Source organism: Falco peregrinus, chromosome 5, assembly GCF_023634155.1.
Source record: "Falco peregrinus isolate bFalPer1 chromosome 5, bFalPer1.pri, whole genome shotgun sequence".
Taxonomy (NCBI): Eukaryota; Metazoa; Chordata; class Aves; order Falconiformes; family Falconidae; genus Falco; species Falco peregrinus.
Genome location: NC_073725.1, coordinates 21,805,996 through 21,829,125, shown reverse-complemented (window position 1 = coordinate 21,829,125; position 23,130 = coordinate 21,805,996). Strand labels below are relative to the sequence as shown.

General features: G+C 36.4%; 1 protein-coding gene across 5 annotated transcripts in view; it reads left to right on the top strand.

The window, feature by feature from the left end:
* BBS9 (Bardet-Biedl syndrome 9) overlaps positions 1–23,130 on the top strand; it is a 311,265-nt gene that overhangs the window by 170,871 nt on the left and 117,264 nt on the right. For all 5 annotated transcript variants that reach the window (XM_055804136.1, XM_055804135.1, XM_013303082.3 and 2 more), the window contains one exon: positions 15,369–15,479. In XM_055804136.1, the coding sequence (XP_055660111.1) occupies positions 15,369–15,479 (111 nt within the window). The remainder of the gene's footprint in view (positions 1–15,368; positions 15,480–23,130) is intronic.

The following is a 23,130-nucleotide window of genomic DNA, read 5'->3' as shown; positions in this document are numbered from 1 at the left end:
TAGATAAGAATTGTTTAACAATCCATATCCTTATGTGTGCACTTAAGCTATGGGCAGATCAATAAAAAAGCATTAAGCCTGGTGCCAGCTGAAGTTATTATACCTGCAGGCTGTTTGACTACATAACGGAAACTAAATCTGGATTTCAGTAACTCTATTTAGGCAAATCATTATCTAGACAATGTCTTTTCCAATTTCTCTTTATTCCTGGGTCATTTGGAAAGGGAAAGTCTATACTCAGTCAATGGAGTTTCTTGTTTAGTATTTCTAACATAATTTTTCTATATATGAAGGAAGTATAGCTAGTGTCTTAATGTAAATTTTGTAGTACTTAATAATAATTTAATCACTTTATCTTATATTTAAAGTTATTCCTGAGTCCATTTGTGAAACAGTGGTTAGTTATACAGAGAAGAAAACTTCATGAGCATGTGTTGAGATGACTGCTCAATTAAAATAAGCTTTCTCAAGTGTTTAAAATCCTATAATGATTTGTCATGCATCCATAGAGTGTTGAGGGATTTGTTTCATTCGAGATACTGGTCTGATTTCATAAATTTTACATGAGAAAGAAAGTGCATTGACCTGTAGGGAACTGTTTGTTGAAAATCATGAACAAAATGTGAAGTTTCAGAACAGGTCAGAGTTAAAAACCTTTCAAATATGATCAGAGTGGACACTGAAACCTCAATGTGAACTCTTTCACTGTCCAGACAGGTTACTATTGCTCTTTGCTTTACTTTGTATTGTAGACACAACCAAATTAAAGCAAACGGATAAAGTATGTTTTTTTCTTTTTCTTTTTTTTCTTTTCTTTTCTTTTTTTTTTTTTTAACTGATGAAATGTATCCTTGGCCTTTGGTCATTCTGCATATGAAGTTATTAAGCTTATTTTATGGGGGGAAGCCAAGACAACTTACAGTGGATTTCAGTCGTTTTGAGTAGGCAAAAGAATCAGAATGCTACAGACATACAGTGAACTTGGCTATACAACAAATTCTTCATAAGATCACAGACTTTTAATGCAAGGAAATGAAATAACATGATGTTTACATAGTGGGATTTTTTGTGGGGTATGTGGTTTGTGGGGTTTTTTTGGTGGGTGTTTTTTTTAATGGAAAATTTCTCCCATCAAGTTATTTCTTTTAATGAAGGAATTCAGATCTTACTGAGGTCAGGATGAGTTTTGGTGCTGTAAGAGTAAAAGCTGATATCAAGTGAGGTTAAAAAAAAAATCAGTCAAAAAGATTGATTTTTTCATATGAAATATTTCTACTGTCTAGTGAGATAAAAAAGATAATATTTGATAGTGTTTGTAGTCAGTTTGACTTGGAAATATTCAGAATAACTTTAAATTTTGTACACATTGTGAGTGCTAAGAAATTGCTTGTCCTGTTATTAAACTTCTGTTAAAACACACTGTCAAAAGAAGTTAATATAAAAGATCAAGATGTGATGGCAGCAAAACTACAGTTAGATGATCTTTGGTTTGCCACTCAGATACTGCTATTTGGACTTCAGTTAATTTCTTTCAAGTGATGTGCAAGTAGAGAAGAAAAGCGTATGTGGTATGTTAGTGCTGTGGCTGGAGGGTTTAAAGAAAGAAGAGGTGGAATTTAAAAAGACCTGGTAAAGGAGGAGTGACATTGCTGAAGTATAGGAGGAGCACCAGCCATGGTGCTATTTGAATCATTAGTTTCATAGAAAAAACTCCATCGAATAATTTAAAGCGTATCCACATTTGCAAACACCTGGCTTCATTTAGGAATGGTTTTAGACAGTAAAAGACAATTTCAAATAATGTGTAACTTGAGCTTCCAAACCAATTAATGTTTATAGCCTAGAATTAGGGCTCTAACGTGTTCTTTTTATCTAGTTCTGTAATATGGTGTACCGGGTTTGCATGGCAAGGTTTTGGTAGTAGAGTGGGCTATAGGGGTGGCTTCTGTCAGAAGCTGCTAGAAGCTTCCCCCATGTCAGATAGAGCCAATGCCAATCAGCTCCAAGATGGGCCCACCACTGGCCAAGGCCAAGCTCATCAGCGACAGTGGTTGTGCCTCTGGGATAACGTATTTAAGGGGAAAAAAACTGCTGCACAGTAGCAGCTGGAAGAGAGGAGGGAGAATATGTGACAGAAACAACTAAGTCTGCAGAAACCCAGGTCAGTGCAGAAGGAGGGCAGGAGGTGCTCCAGATGCCTGATTCCCCAGCAGCCCATGGTGAGGCAGGCTGTGTCCCTCAGTCCGTGGAGGTTAATGGTGGAGCAGATCCCCACCTGCAGCCTGTGGATGTGCCCCAAGCAGGCCGTGACCCTGTGGAAAGCCCATGCTGCAGCAGGCTCCTGGCAGGACCTCTGGGCTCTGGAACTGCAACCCACGGAAAGAACTCATACTGGAACAGTTTTTAAGAATGGTAGCCCATGGGAGGGCCCCCATGCTGGAGCAGGGTAAGAGTGTGAGGAGGAAGGAGCAGCAGAGACAACATGTGGGGAACTGACTGCCACCCCTATTCCACTTTGCCTCTTGGTGGGAGAAGACAGAGAAAATGGGGAGTGAAGCTGAGCCTGGGAGGAAGGGAGGGGGTGTGGGGAAGGTGTTTTTAATGTTTGGTTGTATTTCTCATTACCCTACTCTGAGTTGATTGGTAATAAATTGGGTAAATCCGCAGGTTGAGTCTGTTTTGCCTATGACCGTAGTTGCAGAGTGATGTCCCTGTCCTTGTCTGGACCCACAAGCCTTTTGCCCTGTTGTCTATCCCCTGTCCTGCTGAGGAGGGGGAGTGACACTTCAGCTTGGAGGACACCTCATGTCCAGCTGGATCAATCCACCACGCATGGGTGTAATGTTATCCAGAGTAGCTAGAAACTACAAAAACATGGTTTAGACCTTGGGAAATTCTTTCATATAGTTTGAAGCTCTAACTACTATCTGGCTTGTTTATGGCTTTCATAAAACAGCCTAGCTTGTTGCTGGAAAGCCTCTATATCAATCAATCTGTCACTGAAGTGTCACTGAATTCTCCTTGGGATTAACAACACTATAAATGAGAAAAATGTTGTACTATGTAGGAAGTCTAAAATGTTCAGCCTCACAATTAAGGAAAGGTTGATATTTCCATACCACGCTGTAGGGAAAATGGCATATTTGAGGCAAATAGAGGTTCAGATGTTTTGTTAATCCAATATAGGAAGTATTCAGAAATTCTATCAGATAGGTACTGTAAGTAGTAAATAACAAATTGAAATTGTGTGACAAAATCTGTCTTTAAGTGACAGGTGCTTATGCATAAGATGTCATTTATGATTTCCATTGTGGGTCATAGAACATCAAAACTAAAGACCCAGTTGTGTTGCTGTTTTTTCCTGTGTGTAAAGTGCTGTGTTATGAAGTGCAAGTATATTAGATAAATTTATTGACAAGAATACATGCTTCAAATACACTGAAGGTCAGAATGCAGTGGCACACAAAAGCCTGTGATTTTGCTCCCTAAGATAAATGAGAAAATAACCCCACTTTTTGACACTTCCATTGCTTCGCTTCATTACTTCATTTTGATGTTACTAAATACTCTCAAAACCCCTTTGGTCAGGCCCACCCTCTTTCGCTACATGCCTAAGAGCTGTTTTTTGGGTACCACATCCACTGGAAGACATTTCTTTCACTAAGTTCTACATCATCAGCTTTCTCACCAGCACAAAAGCAAAGTGTGGGAGAACTGTTACTCTTTAGACATGCCATATAACGTACACTGTGTTGTAGTTATTGCAGAAGTAACAAAGTCCTGCACTTATGTGGAATGAACTGCTGCCTCCTTTGTCTATACTTGTGTTGCATTACTGGAATTATTTTTGATCTGTTTTCATGTTTAAGAATGGAGGGCTTGTTAAAGTAAGCCTTAGATGGGGCCTGATGCTTTTTGATGGTGCCTGATGATAGTAGAAAAGGAATTGGAGGGGAGTCAGTATTACCATAACATGGTAAAATCTCTTTTCTGTGTCATATACCAGAACAGGATGCCCAGAGAGGTGGTAGAATCTCTCTTTTGGAGATACTGGGAACTCCTTTTGATAAGTCCCAGAGCAACCTGATCTAGCTGGACCTGCGCTGATTAGGAGGTTGGGTTAAGTGACCTCCAGAGGTCCCGTGCAACAAATTATTTCATGATTCTCATGATTTGCTTTTGTGCGTTTTACTGTTGAGTTTTCAGCTAAATGAGTTTCTAGATCTGACGCATCGGACTTCACATGCACCTTTGTGCCAGCACACAGGAGATAAAGGGGACCAAAAAAATAGGACGATAGAATGACCTTCTTATTTTATTGAAGGATTACGTGACTGGCTTAAAATAGTTGTAAAGCTGCAGCTTAAGATTCAGTTTTATCACTAGAAGAGAAGAAATATCTTTACTTTTAAAAAAGAGGTATGCACGCATGGAACAATATTATGCAAATCAGTAAAAAGCAGCTCTAAACTTGTTTCCTCTTTTTTTCTTAATTGGTGTGATTGTGCAAAGCCATCTGTAAAATTCTGTTATGTTGATTCATTCTTCTGTCTAGTTTCAGGTTATTTGTCTAATACTTTTAGTTGCCTTTTGAACAGCATATTTGATCCTTTAGTCTTTAGACTGCTTTGTATTGCTTCCTTGCAGATGAGGTAGACATTTCTAGATTATGGTTTTTTTAAACTATGTATTACAAAATTTATATTTAATTTGACATAGACTTTCTTTAGCATGTACTAATGTTGTACAAAACCAGGAAAAATTTGTAGAGGAAGGGAAGTCAGGACTACCCTTGTCATACATCTTTCACTTTGCTTTTTAACAGATTTTAGGGTACCCAGTCACAGGTTTTTTTCATTTCATTAAAAAAAAATATCATTTTTAAAAAAATGAGTAATCCCTTGTCCTAGTCAGGCTACAAGATGATCCTTAAAAACTAGAGTTGATTGAGAGAACTAAATAAGCATAAGGCATAAAAGTAATTGACTGAGAGCATCTTTGTATTCTACTTGCTCTGTCACTTACTTTATTTTTCATCTTGAACAGTAGCAGGAACAGGACTGTGCCTTCCCATATAAAAATCCAGTTTGTTTCAGACATAGCATTTTATTGTGAAAACAGACCTTGCTTTTTACTAATAAAAAGGCTGGATTTGAACACAGTTCTCCCTAAATATTCATTATCTTCTAGTGGATGTAATTCATTTGACGACATTAACTAAACTGAGTCTCTCCCTCCTTTCTGAAAAGTTTAGTGCCAAGGTTCTCCTGAGCTATTAGAGGGTTTTGGAAGCGTGGTTTCTCATGTCTTCAGATACCTTGTATTTGGTAGAAGGGTGCTGGGCAGTTCTGTAAAGTCATTATCCTTAAGGTTTATCATGTGAAGCACACCAATCTCCTGGCTACTTCTGAAAATACTTGCAGAAGATACTATACAAAATGTGTGCTTTTATGTATTAAGAAGAAAGGCCCAAAGTAACCCCAGTAATGGAACATCACTTTTATCTTTTAGTTGTGTCATTTTTATAACATTTGGATGCTATTGGTGTTAGCAAAATTGCATGATTTACACAGCTATAGGTGTGGTACTGGTGAAATAACGAAATTCTAGGCAGTTTGTAGAGTAACATTTGCTGAATAGGACGCTCTTCTAAACAAAGGAAAAAACTATCTGCAGGATAACTTGTAATTTTAAAGTATTACATAGAGTTCTGTGCTCATTTCCTCCAAATAAACTAGATTAATTGAATGGCATTATGACACTAAATGGAGCCAAAGTTGCCTTTTTTGATTCCTCCTAAAATCAATCCCAGAGATTTTAATGTTATAAAATGGAGAGCTAATACAAGATAATACCTGAATTTATTTTGTCAGTGGATTAAATACTAGTGGAATTACAGTAAATGTAAGTAATTTATGTTTCTTATTGCAGTATTGGAGCAAAGATAGGTTATTACAACTTGATTTTTTTTTCTTCACTTTAGTATAATTAATAAAAATCATAGTGTGTCATTAAGTAAAAGTGGTGGTTTTTTAGACTAAACAAATACAATGTTACTCAGGTTTTACATGTTATGAACAAATCTGATTTGGGTTCAATGAGAAAGTAGAAATTTACAGTACATTAGAAATGTATTTTTTATTATTTATTATATTTTTTAATGCTTTGCATTAAAAAGCAAGTATTTCAGCAAAAGTTGCAGTTCAAGTGTGGAAGGGAACTTTTGCATTGCAAAAAAGATAATTCTCTTTTATGAATACTTTGATTTCCTAGACCCTTAGTGCCCAAAGGATCTTTATGCTGTTTGTCTTGGAAAGGCACCAGATAGATGTTTATTAGGTTTTTTTAAATAACATTAAAAGAAGATGTTTGTATCCATGTTTATTTCATCACTTGAGATGCTTATTTCCAAGTAGTATCTGGAGATACAGAAGAACAGAGGCCAGTTCATTACCCTCTTAAAATACATTGTCTGATTACTTGTATTAAATTTCTGCACTTGGCACTTTATGTTTTATAGTCCAGTGTGTCTCCAAATGTAAAATTAATAAGTTTGCTTGCCAAACACTTTTGGGAATCGGAATTGTGAGAACTGGAGGTTTAAAGTGTTTGTAACATCACTGCTGGTTTTTAATGAAATATTTTCAATGATACTTTGGCCCCAGAATCTTTACATGTTTTATTTTCCATTGTGAACTTATGGTTTACTTCCTACAGCTGGTTAAAGTAGCTAGGTAGCCTATTTGAGTGGTGTCTCACGTTCGCTTTGAATGCTGTGAAAATATTGTTAGATAGTAGGGAACAGTAATTCATTAATGTCCTAATGGTTAGATAACTACTCATAACTAGATAGCACATAACTGGATAGTTTCATAATACTGATAGATAAATTTATATCTATTTTGTGTTGTATTTCCTATATCTTCTGTTTGGAGAGGGTGGAGGGGAGGAAGGAAGAAAATAAATTCCTTGTGAAAATCCATCTCTGTGTTAGAATAAGGTAATTTTGTCCTATTCATAAATACAATTGCTTACCTCCATGGTTTCTCTTCAGGTTCTATTCCAAACCCTTTCTCTCTTCGTAGTCAGAAACTTAATTTCAAGTAATAATTAATTTATGGTCAATCCATAGAATTATAGAATGGTTTGGGTTAGAAGGGATCTGAAAGATCATCTAGTTCCAATCCCTTGCCATAGGCAGGGACACCTTCCACTAGCCCAGGTTGCTCCAAGCCCCATCCAGCCTGGCCTGGAACACTGCCAGCGATGGGGCATCCACAGCTTCTCTGGGCAACCTGTGCCAGGGTCTCACCACCGTCACAGGGAAGAATTTCTTCCTTATATCTAATCTAAATCTACCCTCTTTCAGCTTCTTGTTCTAAGTCCGTCTTTTATTTTGCTGGACACTAAGGATTTCTGGCCTAATTGCATTATTGGTAAAGATCACTCTGTTCTATTTTTACTTCTCTTAGCTAAGCAAGGCTGGTCATCTGCTCATGTGTCAATAAGTGATTCCTATGTGATTGTAGTAACCTTCAGCTGAATCTTTCCAGGTTTATTTAATCTACCATGAACATGGTAAACAAGAATTGAACCCACTATTCCAGATGTCTTACCGGCATCTTGTCCAATAGTATTGCTGCTTTCTTGATCCTTATTTGGAACAGTCAGGTGGATTTCAGAATTGCATTTACCTTTTTCCTGGTCCATCACACTGAAGCCTTTGTCTTTTATTATTCTCTGATTATTTCTGTAGGTTTTATATCTTCTTTTGTTTCCATAATACCATTTCTGATAATATTAAATCCTTTCCTAATATTAAAGCAACTGCAATTGCTATTGAAATCCAATCTTGGTATTCTGTAGCTAAAGTTTCAATTTTTGTGCATTAAAGTATTTTATAATCCTTTTCCAAATTTCCCAGATCTGTATTACTGCTCTGAGTAGCCCATCACAATAGTGCTATGAAGTTTTACTGTACCACTTTAATTCTGCCTTTCTAAGCAACATATATCCTTCTATGCCTGTTTGTATCTTCTGTACTAGTCCATTGTCTTCTGTTATCCACAGTATATCTGATATTGCATCTGATGTCAGTAGTTTTTGTTCCTGTACTCTCTTGCCCAGAATCATGCATTAGCATACATATCAAATGCTTTTCCTTTGATTTCACTCCATTTCTGGTCTAGATTAGGAATAAGCCCCTCGTTAACTGTTTCTGTCTTGATGGTGTTCCATCAAGGCTCTCAAACATCCAACAGACCCTGCTTAACAAAACCTCATGCAGCAAACTGCATTATCTTTTTATTTTGTGTTCACAACTAGGATAACAATCTCATTTTCACTAACCTGCATTACTGAGCTTCCTCTTGCTGTTAAGAGCTTGTAAACAGTGTTTTGTTTAGGTCAATATGCCTCAGTCTCCTTGAAGGTAAATAGTTGTCTGTCCCTCTGAACCAGTCAAATAATACTTGCAAGTCTTGCAGCATGATTGTGTGACAGAAAACTTTTGTGTACAACAAATATTTGCTATCTCTTCAATTTCTGACTGCAATAAATGAGGACTTGCTGTTTTTTCAGTAGTAAGTCCAAAATTTGTGTGTGTATACATATACATGCAAGTATACAGAGTCTATATATGTGGCTGCATGCTTGCATCTTTGGCTTAAAGAATGCTTCATATATGTGCTCCAGGAAATCTAAGTGTTTTAAATGGGAATAGGACCAAAATGTTCCTCTAAACTTTTTAGAACAATAAATACTGGGAGGGTTTGCTATCAAGGTCATAACAGTCAATTTTAGTCTGTCTCCTTTCAGTGTACACTGAAGAAAGGTTACTGGCTACATAAAGACAATTTTGTGAATGTTTTTTGGACAAGCATGCTCTGGAGATCCCAGCTGCTCTAAATACTGACTTTCGGGAGTTCTCTTGGGGTGTGTTGACAGACAGAAACCAGAACTGACAGTAGAAATTAATTTGAATACACTTTTAGATAAAATAATTAGCGAAGTGTTTATCAAAGGGAGCATTACCTACTTGGGTTTTTGATGTAAATTATTAAAAAATGTTTAAAGATCTATCTAGTAGCCTCCTTTACCACTGTTCATTACTGAAACAATACAATAAATACAAGCTCTGCAGAACTGGAAGAATGTCTTACTGAAAACAAAATATTTATTATAAAACCCTTTATGTATTTCATATATATGTATCTCCTTATACAGTTATGTGCATATTTATGTGCAAAAATGAATTTATATATGTAAAACAAAGCCAATGACAAAACCCTTGCGTATTCTTCTTGCTCTTCAAAAGGGTAACATGAAATTGAGTTTGTTACTGAATGAAGTTGCCCTGAACATATGTTAATGACAGTATGTTCTATAATTTCCGCTACTGCTGTATTTAAGCATTTTGAAAGAAAACATTTTCTGATTATGCTAAATGAAAGGTACATTTAGTGGTACACTGAATATGGGGAAGAAGATGTGAGATCCAGTAAAAAAAACCCACCAGGTGTTATGTGAGGAAGTGTACTCTGAAAAATACAGTGATTTTTATGATTATGGTGTTTGTCAAGACTTGATATCCCCCTTGAAAAGTTCTTATTACAAGCTGGTATTTTTTTAATGCTGTTACATAAAGGCAGATGGAAGTCCTCCAGGCACTACAAAAATCAGTAACAATTATCTCTCATAACACATACCAGAACACAGAGTGTTGTGGGTTTTTTTTCAGTCAGTCCATGCTCCTCAGGTGAATAGGCTGTTGGGTGGAACAGTACACTTGTGTGGTTGAAGCACAACTGTCATCATTCATCCTTTGTTCATTTGGAGTAACAAAAGGCTTTTGGTAGATATTGAATGGCATTATATAGTTTAATGTTATGGCATTCTCAGTCCTGTGTTAGTAAGGGTACTATGGAATGTTGATTTTGATTGTGTTCTTGGCTGCATGCCCAAAAATGCTGCTTTAATGCAAACAGCTTTAATATCTGTTCTTAGCAATGTGTTTCCCAATGCCGTTTGTATGACTTGCATACCACATGCACTGAACCTCATGCTGAAAGAACGGCCGAGACAGTCTGACAGCTTAAACAGCATCGTTGCTCCCATGAAGAGTTGTACTGCTGGAAGTACCCTGTAGTTCTTAAGTTTTTAGTAATTCAGGCCTGTTCAAAATATTTGAATGGGCTACAAGCTCAAACAGATGCCACACAATTGATGTAAATTATTTCTGCATAGCTCTCGATACAAATAGTGGCAACATACTACAGAACAAGCTATGGAAATTTATGAACTGGAAGTTTTGTTAAGAAACATTTCAGTAAAACAAGAGTAAAGCAGAAAAACAGTCTGGCATGTCTCTGCATACTCCCATTGAAAATATGTTTTGGTGATATCTTAAGTGACCTTGGACTGCATGTTCAGTTGGTATGATTTTTCATTAATTTATTATTCTAATGGAATGTAATACAGAAATATTTTCCATTATTCCTTTGAATTTGGTTATGTCAAATCAGGCACAAAACAATGGAATATTGTGACTGCACAACTGTAGCCACACTATCAGATGTACATGCTACGTTCTGAAATTACAATAGATGAAATTACAAATTGACTCTACATTTTGCTAGTGAAAATCTGAACTAAACCTGTGTTCATCATCAGACGCCTGTTTAGAAAAAAAAATCTTTCTTTTTCTTTCCTTCCCTTTCTTTTCCTCCATTTCACTTTGCAATGGAAATATGCTTGCATTTCTGGGATGTGTCTATTCAGATGACAGACTCTAATCCAGACCCAGTTTGTGAATAAATGTTCACTGGAACTCATCATACACTCAAATATGTGTTTTCTTCTATAGATTTTATTATTTTATCTTCCTTCTAGAAAGCAGCAGTAGCATTATCAAACTGCAAAACCTGCATGCAGTGTTTACTTCAACAGGCAAGTTACTTTCTGACAGATCTTAATAAAATTTACAGGACTTGAATCAAGTGTAGCTAGCAGAACCAGTAGACGTAATTGATTAACTGTTTTAGAGAGGATAATCTCTAATGCCTTAAACTGCATTTTTAGTATACACATCCCTCAAAATTGTAGACAGCACGGAAGATCGAACTGAACATGGTTTTGCATATAGTTTTGGAATCTGTGAAATAATTTTGCTGTTTAGATGATGTCCATTGTATAATGGTATATACGTGGATGGCAAAACCTGTTAGTCAGAGAGCTTCCTGCTCACATTTTTGCTTTCTTGCTGCCAAAGACTGCTCAGGAAACTTTTTCTTTTCTTCTTTCTGTAGACTCTTGTAAGAGTTAATTTCAGAGGAAAATGGAAACTTTATGTATAGTTTAATTGTGATCGAGTGGAAGAGAAAGAGGAAACCCAAACAGTCTTTCCCTCAAAGTGTCTTTTTATTTTTTAGATGTACAGTACTTTTGTTTTCCTGTTTTTCAACTTCTAGAGCCATCTTAAAATGTGTAAAACCCCCATGGTGATAGGAACCTGTAGGAAAACTGTCAGTACTTAATTTTTGTTCAATATGTATTATATGTTTATGTTTCCTTTGGGTGTGGGTGTCTTTTTCCAACTTAAGAACCAAATGTGTTACAAAAACAGATGTAGTGAAAATAAACAAGAGAAGTCTCATTTCCTTTGGTGAACAAAGTTCACAATTAGCTTGAGTGTAATTTTGTGTGTGTTATATCCTATCAAACAGTTCTGCTGACCAAATCTTGCTTTCTTGGATTTATCACAACTGATAAAAGATCTGTGATGTCAGACAAGAATTTAGCTACACGGAAAAGGGGGAAAGTGTGGGTCAAATGTAATAACATATTCTAGATGTTATTTCTGCCAACAATTAATGGCGAAATTAATTTTATGAAGAACTGTTTACAGACTGACATCTGGAGAACTTCTCAACTTGGATAATTTCCAGTGTGTAGATTTATGTACTACTATTCCTGCTTCTCTTTCCCCCCTTTTTCCTTAAATATTTCACTTTTCTGATTTGTACCTTTCACTTAATTATGAATGAATGTGAATTATTCTGCTGCTGTGATTTCTTTTAGGATTCCAGGTGCGTAAAAACTTTCAATGCTTGCCAAAGTGGACATTTAGTGGATACTTTTTCAAATGTATACAGAGATACACAAGAATTCAAAGATACTTTTTCTGTACCTAAGATTCTGTTAGTCTGACCAGAGAAGTTGGAGCAGGTACCCTCAGTAGAACCCCTGCAGTATGAAATGTAAAAGTTTAGAGTCCTAGCAGGAAAAGGTCTTTTTTTTTCAGGTAGCTGTCCTTCAGAGTTGTAAAATGTTTTTAAATGACAAAATCCTGTTCTGTGTGGTTTAAATATTCTATTCAGTGTTATATATTTGTGCCTTATTCAGTGTCTTTTTTAGTCTAGTGAAAGTTTACAATTTGAACATTTCAGTTCTTTCAGTGTAACCGTTGTCTTAGTGTGGTCTCCACTCATTTGTTCCTGTGTGGAATCACAGCATGTTGTCTAGGGTGTCCATTATTATCTTGAGGATGGATACCTGTACCTGTTGGAGCAAAACAATTGAATTTGCCATCGGTTCCATTGGAAGAAGCCGATACCACTTACGTTGCTGCAGATTGATGTGTAGATGAGGGTCCAGTCATTCTACCTAGCTTTAGGCATCTGAACAAGGTAAGGGACATAGTTCAGCAAATTCTAATAGTTTTTTCAATTAAAAGGTAATACTGGTTTTAAAAGAGTAAGACAGAAATGCAGGAGCACAAAGACCTCAATCCTGTAAGCTTCATTGTCTTAAAAGAGTAAAAACACCACTATTATATTGCTTTTTTGTCTGGTCAGTTAAATAACTACTGGCACAAGAGTCCTGGTGAAATCCTGCCCACTGATAACAGTGCTCTCAGCCCATGGAATGCCTTTATGAAACAATAGTATTTAAAAAATGGTTAATAGGGAACAGTTATTAGTATCCTTGCAGAACTAGGAAATAATTACTGCTGTTAATACTGATGCTGATAATGTTGCTCTGTGTATTCTGTCTACCTTTTTACATAAAATAGTCTGTCACTGGTAACATTTCAGTCCTCAATATTCTCTATCAGGAAAATAAAGTTTCGAAAGAAGTGAATTTGGCTTTTAATTTTAATAACTCCTGATAGAATCAGATGACAGGCAAATCTTAACAAATCTCTCATGCCAAAATCAAGAGCAGGAAGCCTTGCTTCCTTTCAGCAAGAAGTATGTTGTACCTAAAGGGCAAATAGACCTTTTTTGACTTACTCAGTTACTATCAGTGTTGATGACTAATGAAAAATTTTGGCATCAAAAACAATCAATTTTCAGGGCTATGTGCGTTACTGAATTTCAGGTTTTAGAACAAATATTGTAAAAGTTCTTTTATTTATTAGTTCTTCTATTCTATGTAAGTTATTGCATTTCAGGCTTTAGAATGAACGTTGTAAAAGTTCTTTTATTTCCTTGTAGAAATTCAGTACATGCCATTGACTTGGTGAGCTTCACTCGTGCTGTTAGGAAATGTTATAAAACCTTTTAAAACGTATGATGCCATTTTTAATTGTTCTTTTGTGCAAGAAACCTTAATTTAGTATCCTGTATTTACAGATTACTTTTTAATAGGGTAGATTTTTATCTGAAGATAAGAATGAGAAATATCTAAATTGACTTTTAAAGCAGTGGTTTCCATGCCATCAAATCTCATAGCTTACATTTTAGTCACAATGTGCAAATGGGAACAGAAGTATTAGTTTACTGATATTTATTTTCATTTAGGGTGTAGGTACATTTATATCTAATGATATCAGACATTGCCCTAATGTTACGATATTTTAACATGAAGACATTTTCTAATTTCCCATTTTCTTCTTCAGTTTCATAGCAGATATCCTAAATATCTGCAGCTGTCCTGGGTCATAAGTCTGCACATTGCTGACACATTCACTCCTAACTTTCTTTTTTTGACTGAAAAAAAAAAACCCTTGCTCTAAATCAAACACAAAATCCGTGAATAATCTTATACTTTCTGCCAGGGTGTATCTGGAATATAGTAGCTTGCATCTTTCCTCTTGCTTAGGAATCATCTGGTAGGAATGAGTGTTTTCACAGGGTTCACTGGATCTGTGGTGCTTTGCCTTTGCTAGACAGTGTGGTACGTTTCTGCAGGACCTCTTGTATTGCGCTGCCAGCGCTGCTGAAACTGCTGGGGAAACTGCAGCTCTGCTACTTGGGAACACAACCTTATTTTTAACTGTTTTACTTGTTTAGTTTGTAAGGAGAGAATAGACTGTGTTGCTGCAAATTGGATACACCGGTTATGGGGCCTGGTGTAGAACATTTCAAAATAGAGCGACTCTGACAGAAAGGTGAAAACTCTGTGTGCTCTGGGAGTTGACATGCTGTTTATAAACATGTGCTTTCAGAACACAATAGAGAAGTATGTGGATTTGTTTGCTTGTGAGTCTTGATCCTGGGAGGGCTATGAGAAAGATGCAGCTCAGCTGTGTACTATATTGTTGGCAATGCACTTACTGTTAAGCCATGTTTTTGCTGTGGAATAGTGACACATCCTCCTATGTCCTGATCACAGATGTTCTGAAATAAATGTACCTCAATTTATTCCACTGCAAGCTGCAGCAGCTATCTTCAGGTGATACTACTGCTAGATTATCACTCTGTATTTTAAACATAGGCTTTTAAACATGTTTGAAGAGAAAGCTCTAAGTCATTGTGTTCTTTAATGAACTACTCAGAAAGCAATACTGCAAAATACAAAGAATCTGTTATGCCATGCATCCTAAAATCACCTGAATAAGGCATTGCCAATGCAGTGTGTTACTGGACAGTGACAATGTCCCTGTATTTCCATATCTCTAGCACTAAGTAATAAAAATATGGTATTTAATAGCCCATCCAAAAAATACCATCATGTCATTCTCTGTGGCAGGCTAACAATCTTCATAAGCTTTGTTGGCTTTATAAAGTTAATTAATTCACAGTTAATTACTTTTATTACAAAACTCGTTCCCAGTAATTTGATCTTTAACATAAATCACATTATTTCCGTTTTATGGGGAGCCAGTTTTCCACATTCAAACTTTTTTTTTCAAACCAGCATACTTAGTGGAGAGGAGTCATTAAGGCATAATCAGCCTTCTAAACAACGGTAATCATTTTCTTTAACAAACAAGTATGTGAAGTGAAAAAAAAGACTATTTTAGTTTTATATATTCCTGTCAGCTAACTTATCCCCTCTTTTCCTTAATTATGCACTGGCGATTTTGTTTTTTAATTTGTTTTCTCACATAAACAATACATTAAGGTTCTTCCATTTTCAACTAGGTGGCTGTACTACAATCCCAGAGTCTGATTTAGAGGAAAGAACAGTTATACCGGGCTCCACAGCAATGCTTCCCAGTCACGGGCAGATGGCAAAGCAGAAATCCAAGCCTGGTAAGAACAGGAAAATGATGTTGTTTTGCTTAGACGTGTGCAGCTCGTCTTTTCAGAATGCTTGTGGACATGTGAAACAAACGACGTATTTCAGGCTTTTTTAGCATAAATTTTTTTGATGTGTGATAATAGTACAGTGTGTAGGATACTGAGTTTATTCAGCTTCTTCTATCACGAACAGCTTAATTCCAAGACTGATCTCTACAGTTTAACAACTCCAGTTGAAAGTTTTTATGCTACATAATACTTGAATGAGATTCTTGCAGTTTTTATTCATGACCTGTTCTACAGAGGCAAAATGAAACTGAGGACATTTTAGTGTAATGAAAGCTTTTTTTTTTGCTGCAGTATGGTGGTTAGACTTTGTGCCAGCTGATTTAAAATACGGTTGTTACTTATCTTTTGTGGGGAGACTTCCTAGTATTTCAGAAAAATAGTATTGGATATAATCAAATGAAATTATACTGGCTATAAAATATGCTGCATACAGTGATGACACATTTTCTGGAAAGACTTCATGCTGCCGGGAACTGTGATATAGTGTTAACATATTTTAAAAGCAGCACTGTAAAGTAGTACATTGCAGTTTAATGAAGTGCCTGGTAAGCTCACAGGCTTTGACTGCAGCTATTTCCCGTTTTGTTTACTAAGTCGTACCTTCATTCCTCTTTCCCCCCTCACTGTCTGATTTTATCCTGTAATAGTTATTTTTAAATGTATTTGGATGTTGTTTGTAAATCAGATGTGTCCATTATGGATGGGTGTTGAGGTTAAGAGCAGCAGCTCAGAGGTTGCAACCAGCAATACTCAGAAATAGAAAGTCCTTACACAGCTGCAAAAACCAGTTGTGTGTTTAAAATGCATTCAGCTGCTTGTTTGCCCAGCTAAATGTTGCACAGGCAGGCAGGGAGTTGGAATATATAGTTAATGCAATAGAAAAATTTAGATTAACAAATTTTTAATAGTTGGCAGGGAAGAAGGATATTTAATGAGGCAATGTATAATAATGCCACAATGTAACTTAAAACTCCAACAGGAGTATCTGCTCACCGAAATGACCTGAAAAATCCCCTGAAGGCCTAAAGCTCTGACTTTTCTGGAGTGCTAATTACTTGCAGTCCTCATGGACTTCAGGTCATAAGAAGAAGGGAAGCTGTCAAAGCTTACATACATATAGTTTAACTTTTGTCATCTGGATATATTAAGTACCCTCCTGGTAATGGAAATTTATATTGTCTCTCTGATGTAGGATACAATCCTGATAAAATTCCAACTTCAGGCAACTAGACCAATAAATCAGGAACATATGGCAGGCAATCCGTCTTCCTTGTCTGATGTTCCATTCTTCTGATCAAGCACATCTTTGTTCTTCAGTAGATAGTGTTCTGCTTTGTTTAAATAACCTTGTTGCTGGAAAGAAAAGTCTAGAAGGGTATTCATGAGATCCAGAAACAGCAGCATGGGGACTTGCATATCCTACTGCAAGTCTTAGCCCATGATAAAAATTGAGACTTACATCACATAGCTGGCTGTTGTTGCTTTGTAACTATAAAAGGCATAATGAAAACTTTGAAAGCTTTAAAAAAAAAGTCTTTAGGTTTACAGCCATGTGTTATACCGGTGAATTTAATTTATTCATGGTAAGAATTGACTGCCATCTCCCAGTTAGTGCTGCAATATAGAGAGCGCCTAGAATATCTGCCGCTGAGCTGTCTGGAAATTCTAATTGCTACAAGTGTAAGAGCCAAGGGAGCTACTTAAACCATAAGGTAATACTAGGCATGAAATCACAGCATTGCAATGTTTTTCTGTACATGATATTTTTGGCCCGAGTTCTTGCTCAGGCACCAGAGACTGCAGCAAGTCCATGGCAATTACAATGAGCCCTCAAAGAATATTTGTTGTGTCTTATGTATCTTTTTTTATGAGTTTGCATTTAATTTAACTGTCTAGTCAGTAAGAGAAAAAAAAGATAGACTAAAAATTCTTTTTCTTGATATATCTTTCCTCATTTCTTGAGGGAGTTCAAGACAGATTTTGATTATAAGTTGAGAATTTTTTTTCCTTCTTGTAGATGGCTTTTGTTATTCATATCTCTAGCTGTAGGGGTAGTTCAATGGCAATGCAAAATTTTACTGCTTTAGACAAGTTTCATTTTTCATTGGGCTGTATTACCTGAACTCCTATGCCACACCTAAGCTTCTTAATGTTCTTTACCAAAAAATTCCTGAAGTTTAATGATAGTGGTTTAAATAGATAAAATTAGGTTGAAGCTACAACACCAAATAGCTCAAAACTTAAGAGAAAAACCAGCATCTCTTCAGCTGTAGTTTAGTGTGCACATGGGCGCAATGGCTAATATCCCTGTGTAGGAAACGTGAAGAGAAGATGGAAATCAAAGGAATGAAATACGCTGATCAAGTTAGAGTATTCCAAACAATTCTGTAGGTCATGGGAGAGCTTCAACTGAGTGCCATGGACTACCATCCTTTGGAATGGAGGAAGAAGTCTAGTTACGTACTTGCTCCATCTGGTGCCAGACCAAATCTTAGCAGCAGGATTTTGTACAGGTTGAATTCTATTAATATACACACAAGTAGTGCAACACCCCCCCCCCCCCCCCCCCCAACAAACAAACCAAACAACAAAAAAACGGAGCAATGAAGTTGCCTTAGTGGGAGCACATGTATTTCTGTATCAGAACAAAGGGTACAGTGTGCTGGATTAGGACAAAACTCGAGCAGTTCTTAGTAGTAGTATCGTAGAGGTAGAAAAACAAAGCAGAACAAAATGCCTTATTTACTGAAAAGAGGTGTAAGGCCTGAATCGCAAAGGTCTTAGAAGGAAGTGGTGGGAGTTCCTCACTGAGAGGTGTGCTGTACTGGGACACCCTTGCTTATAGTTAAATTGCTTGTGTGTACAAATCTGCTGAGGAGAAGTTGTGTCGGGGAGGTTGGAACACAGAGAAATGATGAGCAGAGGAGGAAGCCTCAGGACCAAGACAAAACCTGAATTTGATGCCAGATTCTGTGAGCTCCCTGTGAGTAGATGTCTACGTTATTGCTGCTGTGATTTGCTGCTTACATAGGTGATGTTCAGTTAGTCTTGAACTAGCTAACTCCAGTATTGCTAGCAATCTACCTGTGATAGTATGGCATTTCATCCTGGCTGTAGAATTTACTAAAAGTCAAAATAAATATTCAGCAGTTGATTTACATTAAACTCTTGCTGCTAATAAATGTCTGAGCTTACTAATCTCTTGCTAGTGAGATGTGGTATGTAGTGTATGGAGATGACTGTCAGTCACTGTATTGTAGGTTAGTTTTCTCTTTGGACACACTGTGAATTTTTAAAAACCTTTTGAATTTTATGAGTAGACATAGATCTAGGAAAGAGGTCACTGCCTCAAATATGATGTATGAGCTGTGCAAAGGACTGAGGGAAATGACGGACTAAGGCCTGGAAGACTGTGCTATGCCATGAGAAAGTATGCTGCAGAGTAGCAGCTTGTCACAGACTTTCAAGTTATCTCATACAAAATATTATATTGAGATTTCCCAGGTGGCTGCTAAGCATGTCAATGTGGCTTTTGGCTTTATTCAGAATAGTTACTTAGGACAGCAGAAAATGACAACTAGTAGTCATGCTGCAAGTCTGTGCAAGGAGGGAATGAATGGTTCTGACCCGATCAGACTCCCTTTCGAAGGGGTATTAATGGTTGTACGATGTTTTCTTTTTATTGCTGAAATAGTTCACACTGATTTTTTTGTGTATTTATTTTTTTCTAATCCAAGCATGTTATGATTCCACAGTAAAGAATGGGATTAGGTTCATAATATTTGGAAGTTAATGATATTATTGCAGTTGTAGCTGAAGGAGTAGCTGCTTGCCAACAGCTTTTGCTTTCAGCGGGTGCAAAAGTTCTCCCTTGAACATTCCCTATTCCAGTGAATTCCTGCTTACCCCCTCAAGGCACTAAGTCTGTGTGCATTGCATTTTGAGGAGTAACATTAGCACGATAAATTTATCCCTGCTAACTTTGATCTTGGTGTTTTTGGTTAGAGTGAGGACAGAGCAGCACAGATTTCATTGTGGGCTGCACAAGCCTTGTGGAGCTTTTGAATATGATTTGAAGTTGAGCCCACTCTGAAGTCTCTTGTTAAGTCATCATTTTTTTCCATGAGCTCACAGCTACAATACTAGTGCAGATACGCTGACCTCTGCTGCAGTCACAAGGTCAAATGCAGTGATGGTAGACTTCCATGTAGGTCCTGTGGACTTCCTTTCTCTTTATTATGCTGTTCTCACTGTCTTCCATTTTCTTCTTCACAAGTTATGAATGTCTTACTAGGATTGCAGTCTACTTGAGTGAGTGGCTTAATTTCAAGGAGAAGTTTCCATATGTTCTAGAAGGTAACAATCCACAGAGATGTGCAGAACTCCACTTCTCAAGTTCTCCCTTGTACTTAAATATTTCTGATAAAATGAGTTGAAAATGTGGTTTGTAGTAACTAAGTATAAGCAAGTTCTAGTACATACTAGCTTTTTAGAGACAACTCTAAGGGATATGGTGAAGAGCTTTTCTCTGAGTAATTAAACTGTGCTGGTGATGAGCTTTAGGATGAAGTAATGACCTATGTATTTATCAGGATACAGACCTTAAAGTAAATATTCTGTGTTCCTCGTGTTATCCTGCTGCATGCTACTTACTGCGAAAGAGAATTTCCTAAGACATATTTTTCTAACCAATATTCCTACCGAATATTTTAGACAGAAAGGATCTAGTTCCTTTTTTATGAGTAAAGAGTTTTATGCTGGGAAATCATAAGTAACTCCACTAAGTTGATGGAAAATCAGATGATAAGCTAGTATGAATTGAAGACCGATTGGACTGAAAAATATATCTTTATTGTTACTGGTTTGGGTTTCTTTTGTTTTCTTTTTTGTGTGTGGAACAATGGTGCCAATTACTTTGCTAATTTATTGAGGATTTTATATCACTGGGAGTCAGATTTGTCAAGTACCATGTCAGGCAGCTGTCCGAATTTTCACAATTTGTAAGGCTTGATTTTTCTGGCAGAATTTTTCATTAAAGATACTGTGAATCTATACCGTAAATGATCTATCCAAATGAGAAAAAAGAGTCTTAAATATTTAAGAGAAATGTTTGTCTGACTTTGCCATGATAATTCAGAATAATCATTGTGTCTTCCTGAGAGAGCAACTGAGAACGTGGCCCAGTATTTGTATTTATTGTTTAAATACAAATATTTCTGAGAAGCTCTTCATGAGACCAAATGAGACCAAAGGTTTGGCATTTTCACTCGCTACTGTGCTGCCACTGTTTTTGGTTAAATTCTTTGTATTGTGCTGTCATGCAAATACTTAGATGCTTAAAGATTAAATTTCAAAGTTCTCATCTTCTATGATTATATTTAGTAAAGTAAATAAACTTTCATAGATGAATACTCATAACATCTAAGACGAAAAGCTGTCTCAGCATTTATATTTATGTATCAGAATAGATTTTTTAACTGTCTTTAATTTGAAGCATCTGGCCTATTACTTCTGACTAAATACACAAGCAGCTATACTTAAAAGACTATGAGGATGAGCTATAAACTCTAGTAAAACAAGACATTCTGAGCCAAATTTTCAAAATACCCCCAAAGTTGCACCCAGACATTGCACAGCTGCACATCTTTTCCTACAAGCTTTACTTAGTGTGTTTTATTTCTTTGTTACTTTATCTACAGCATGGCATGACAATGTTCATATAGATGTAGTGGGTGCTGTTTAAGAGGATCTTTCAACTTTACTCTTCTAATCAAAGATTGCTGTCCTTAATAGGCCTAGACAATTTTAGGAACTGTCACGTGATTCTAGCCCACAAACATGCTTAGTTACACAACTTCGTGTAAACAATGCTTATTAGTACAAGATTGCAACTATTTTTCTTTAAAGGGTCCAATGACACATTTCAATTTAGCTATGTGTTTAATTTTTCTTATGAATCATAATTTACATGAATACACAACTATATGAAACTGCCACCTATAAAGTAGCTCATCACAAAGTGCTGTAATGTAAGATGAAGTTTTGCGATACAGATTCATTTATTTGCTTTTAGAAAGGAATATCCTTAAATGCTTGGGTCTGTACAAACAGATGGTAAAGAGTTTTTGAATATAAATTGTTGCCGGCTATCCACTGAGTCTTTTTATTTTTGTATTGTACTGTTCTGAATATTATCTTTTACCTACTCAAATGAGCAGAGACATATCTTTGAATTTGTTTTGAAGGGTGTTTAAACACACTGTAAAAAACTCTAAAACAGGTCTGTGAAAGATTTCCATTTGCTGCAGATCAGACATATATTGTTTATATATTGGACTAATAACTGCTCCAAATTTTCAACATACACAAGTAAGATACAGATGACCTTACTACTGTTATTGTAATTATCATTGTTTGCGACACTGGTAATCATTTGGATACTGATGTTCTTGCCAGTTACAGCAAAAGTATTTTCAATATATGTAGCCAAGCAATTAACTTTTTCAGGTTAGACAGTCTAATAGGACAGAAATCAATCCTAATACTAACTGTATGGTACATGAGAGATTAAATAAAAGGGAAATATATAAATCAAGCTAAAGATCGTTTTGGAAAAATGTACGTGCTGTCTGGAGTAGGATTTCATGCCTGTAATGAGCTTTCAAAACAATCAGTTAAACAAATCAGTATCACTGGCAATGCAGACTTCTCAGCTGCCTGTGGCTGCAGTTTTGAACCTGAGCTTCCATCTGAAGTTTATTACACTCGTGACCAAAGGAAGAACAACAGGTCTGACTTCAGGCTTATTTTTTGAAAGTCATTGAAGGACCAATTTATGGGGCTCGTCTGAGGGGGTGAATGTGCCTCTTGCACTTTGAGTTTAGTTTCAAACATTTTGAGAAGTGAGTTGCAACACAATATTTTGTCCTTGAGCTAACGAAGTCTTGAGTTAGAAACAAATCTGGCTAAAAATGAGGAAACTTGTGATGGCCTCAGGTAAATGAAAGCTCCCTCAAGACCTAACCTCCTTTGTAGCTCACCGTATTTCCCACTGAGTACTATGAGACTAGGTGACTGTTTCTTTCTGTATGGACATTGCTATATAAAAGGATAGATACCAGGAGCCTGCAGCTGGGCCCACCTAATACTTTAAAATTGCTAAGCTAATTGTTTCCACAAGAAAGGGTGCAAAGAAAATTACTGGGCTACAAAAAGCCTATTTTTCTGGAGAAAGCTGAAGAGATTTATGGAGGTTTTCTTTTCCACAGAGTATGTTTTTTTTAAAGAACAGTACAGCTTAAGAGATTAATGTGAGAATTCCTTCATTAAGTCAATACCAAATGAAGTGCAGTTTCTCTTTTAGCAGGAGCTTGTATATACATCTCCTGTGAAATGTAATATAACACATGAGAACATAGAAAGTCTTATTTATGTTCTAATATTTGCAGATTCAAGTATATTATAATGTGTATTATCCACTGCAGTGGGTGAAGAGATCAGTCTCTGTTTGCCCCATACCAATGGTTGTGGTAGTGTTTTAAAAAATGTTTCCTTTCAAAGGTTAAACAAGACTCTGCCTAACTCCAGTTTCTTC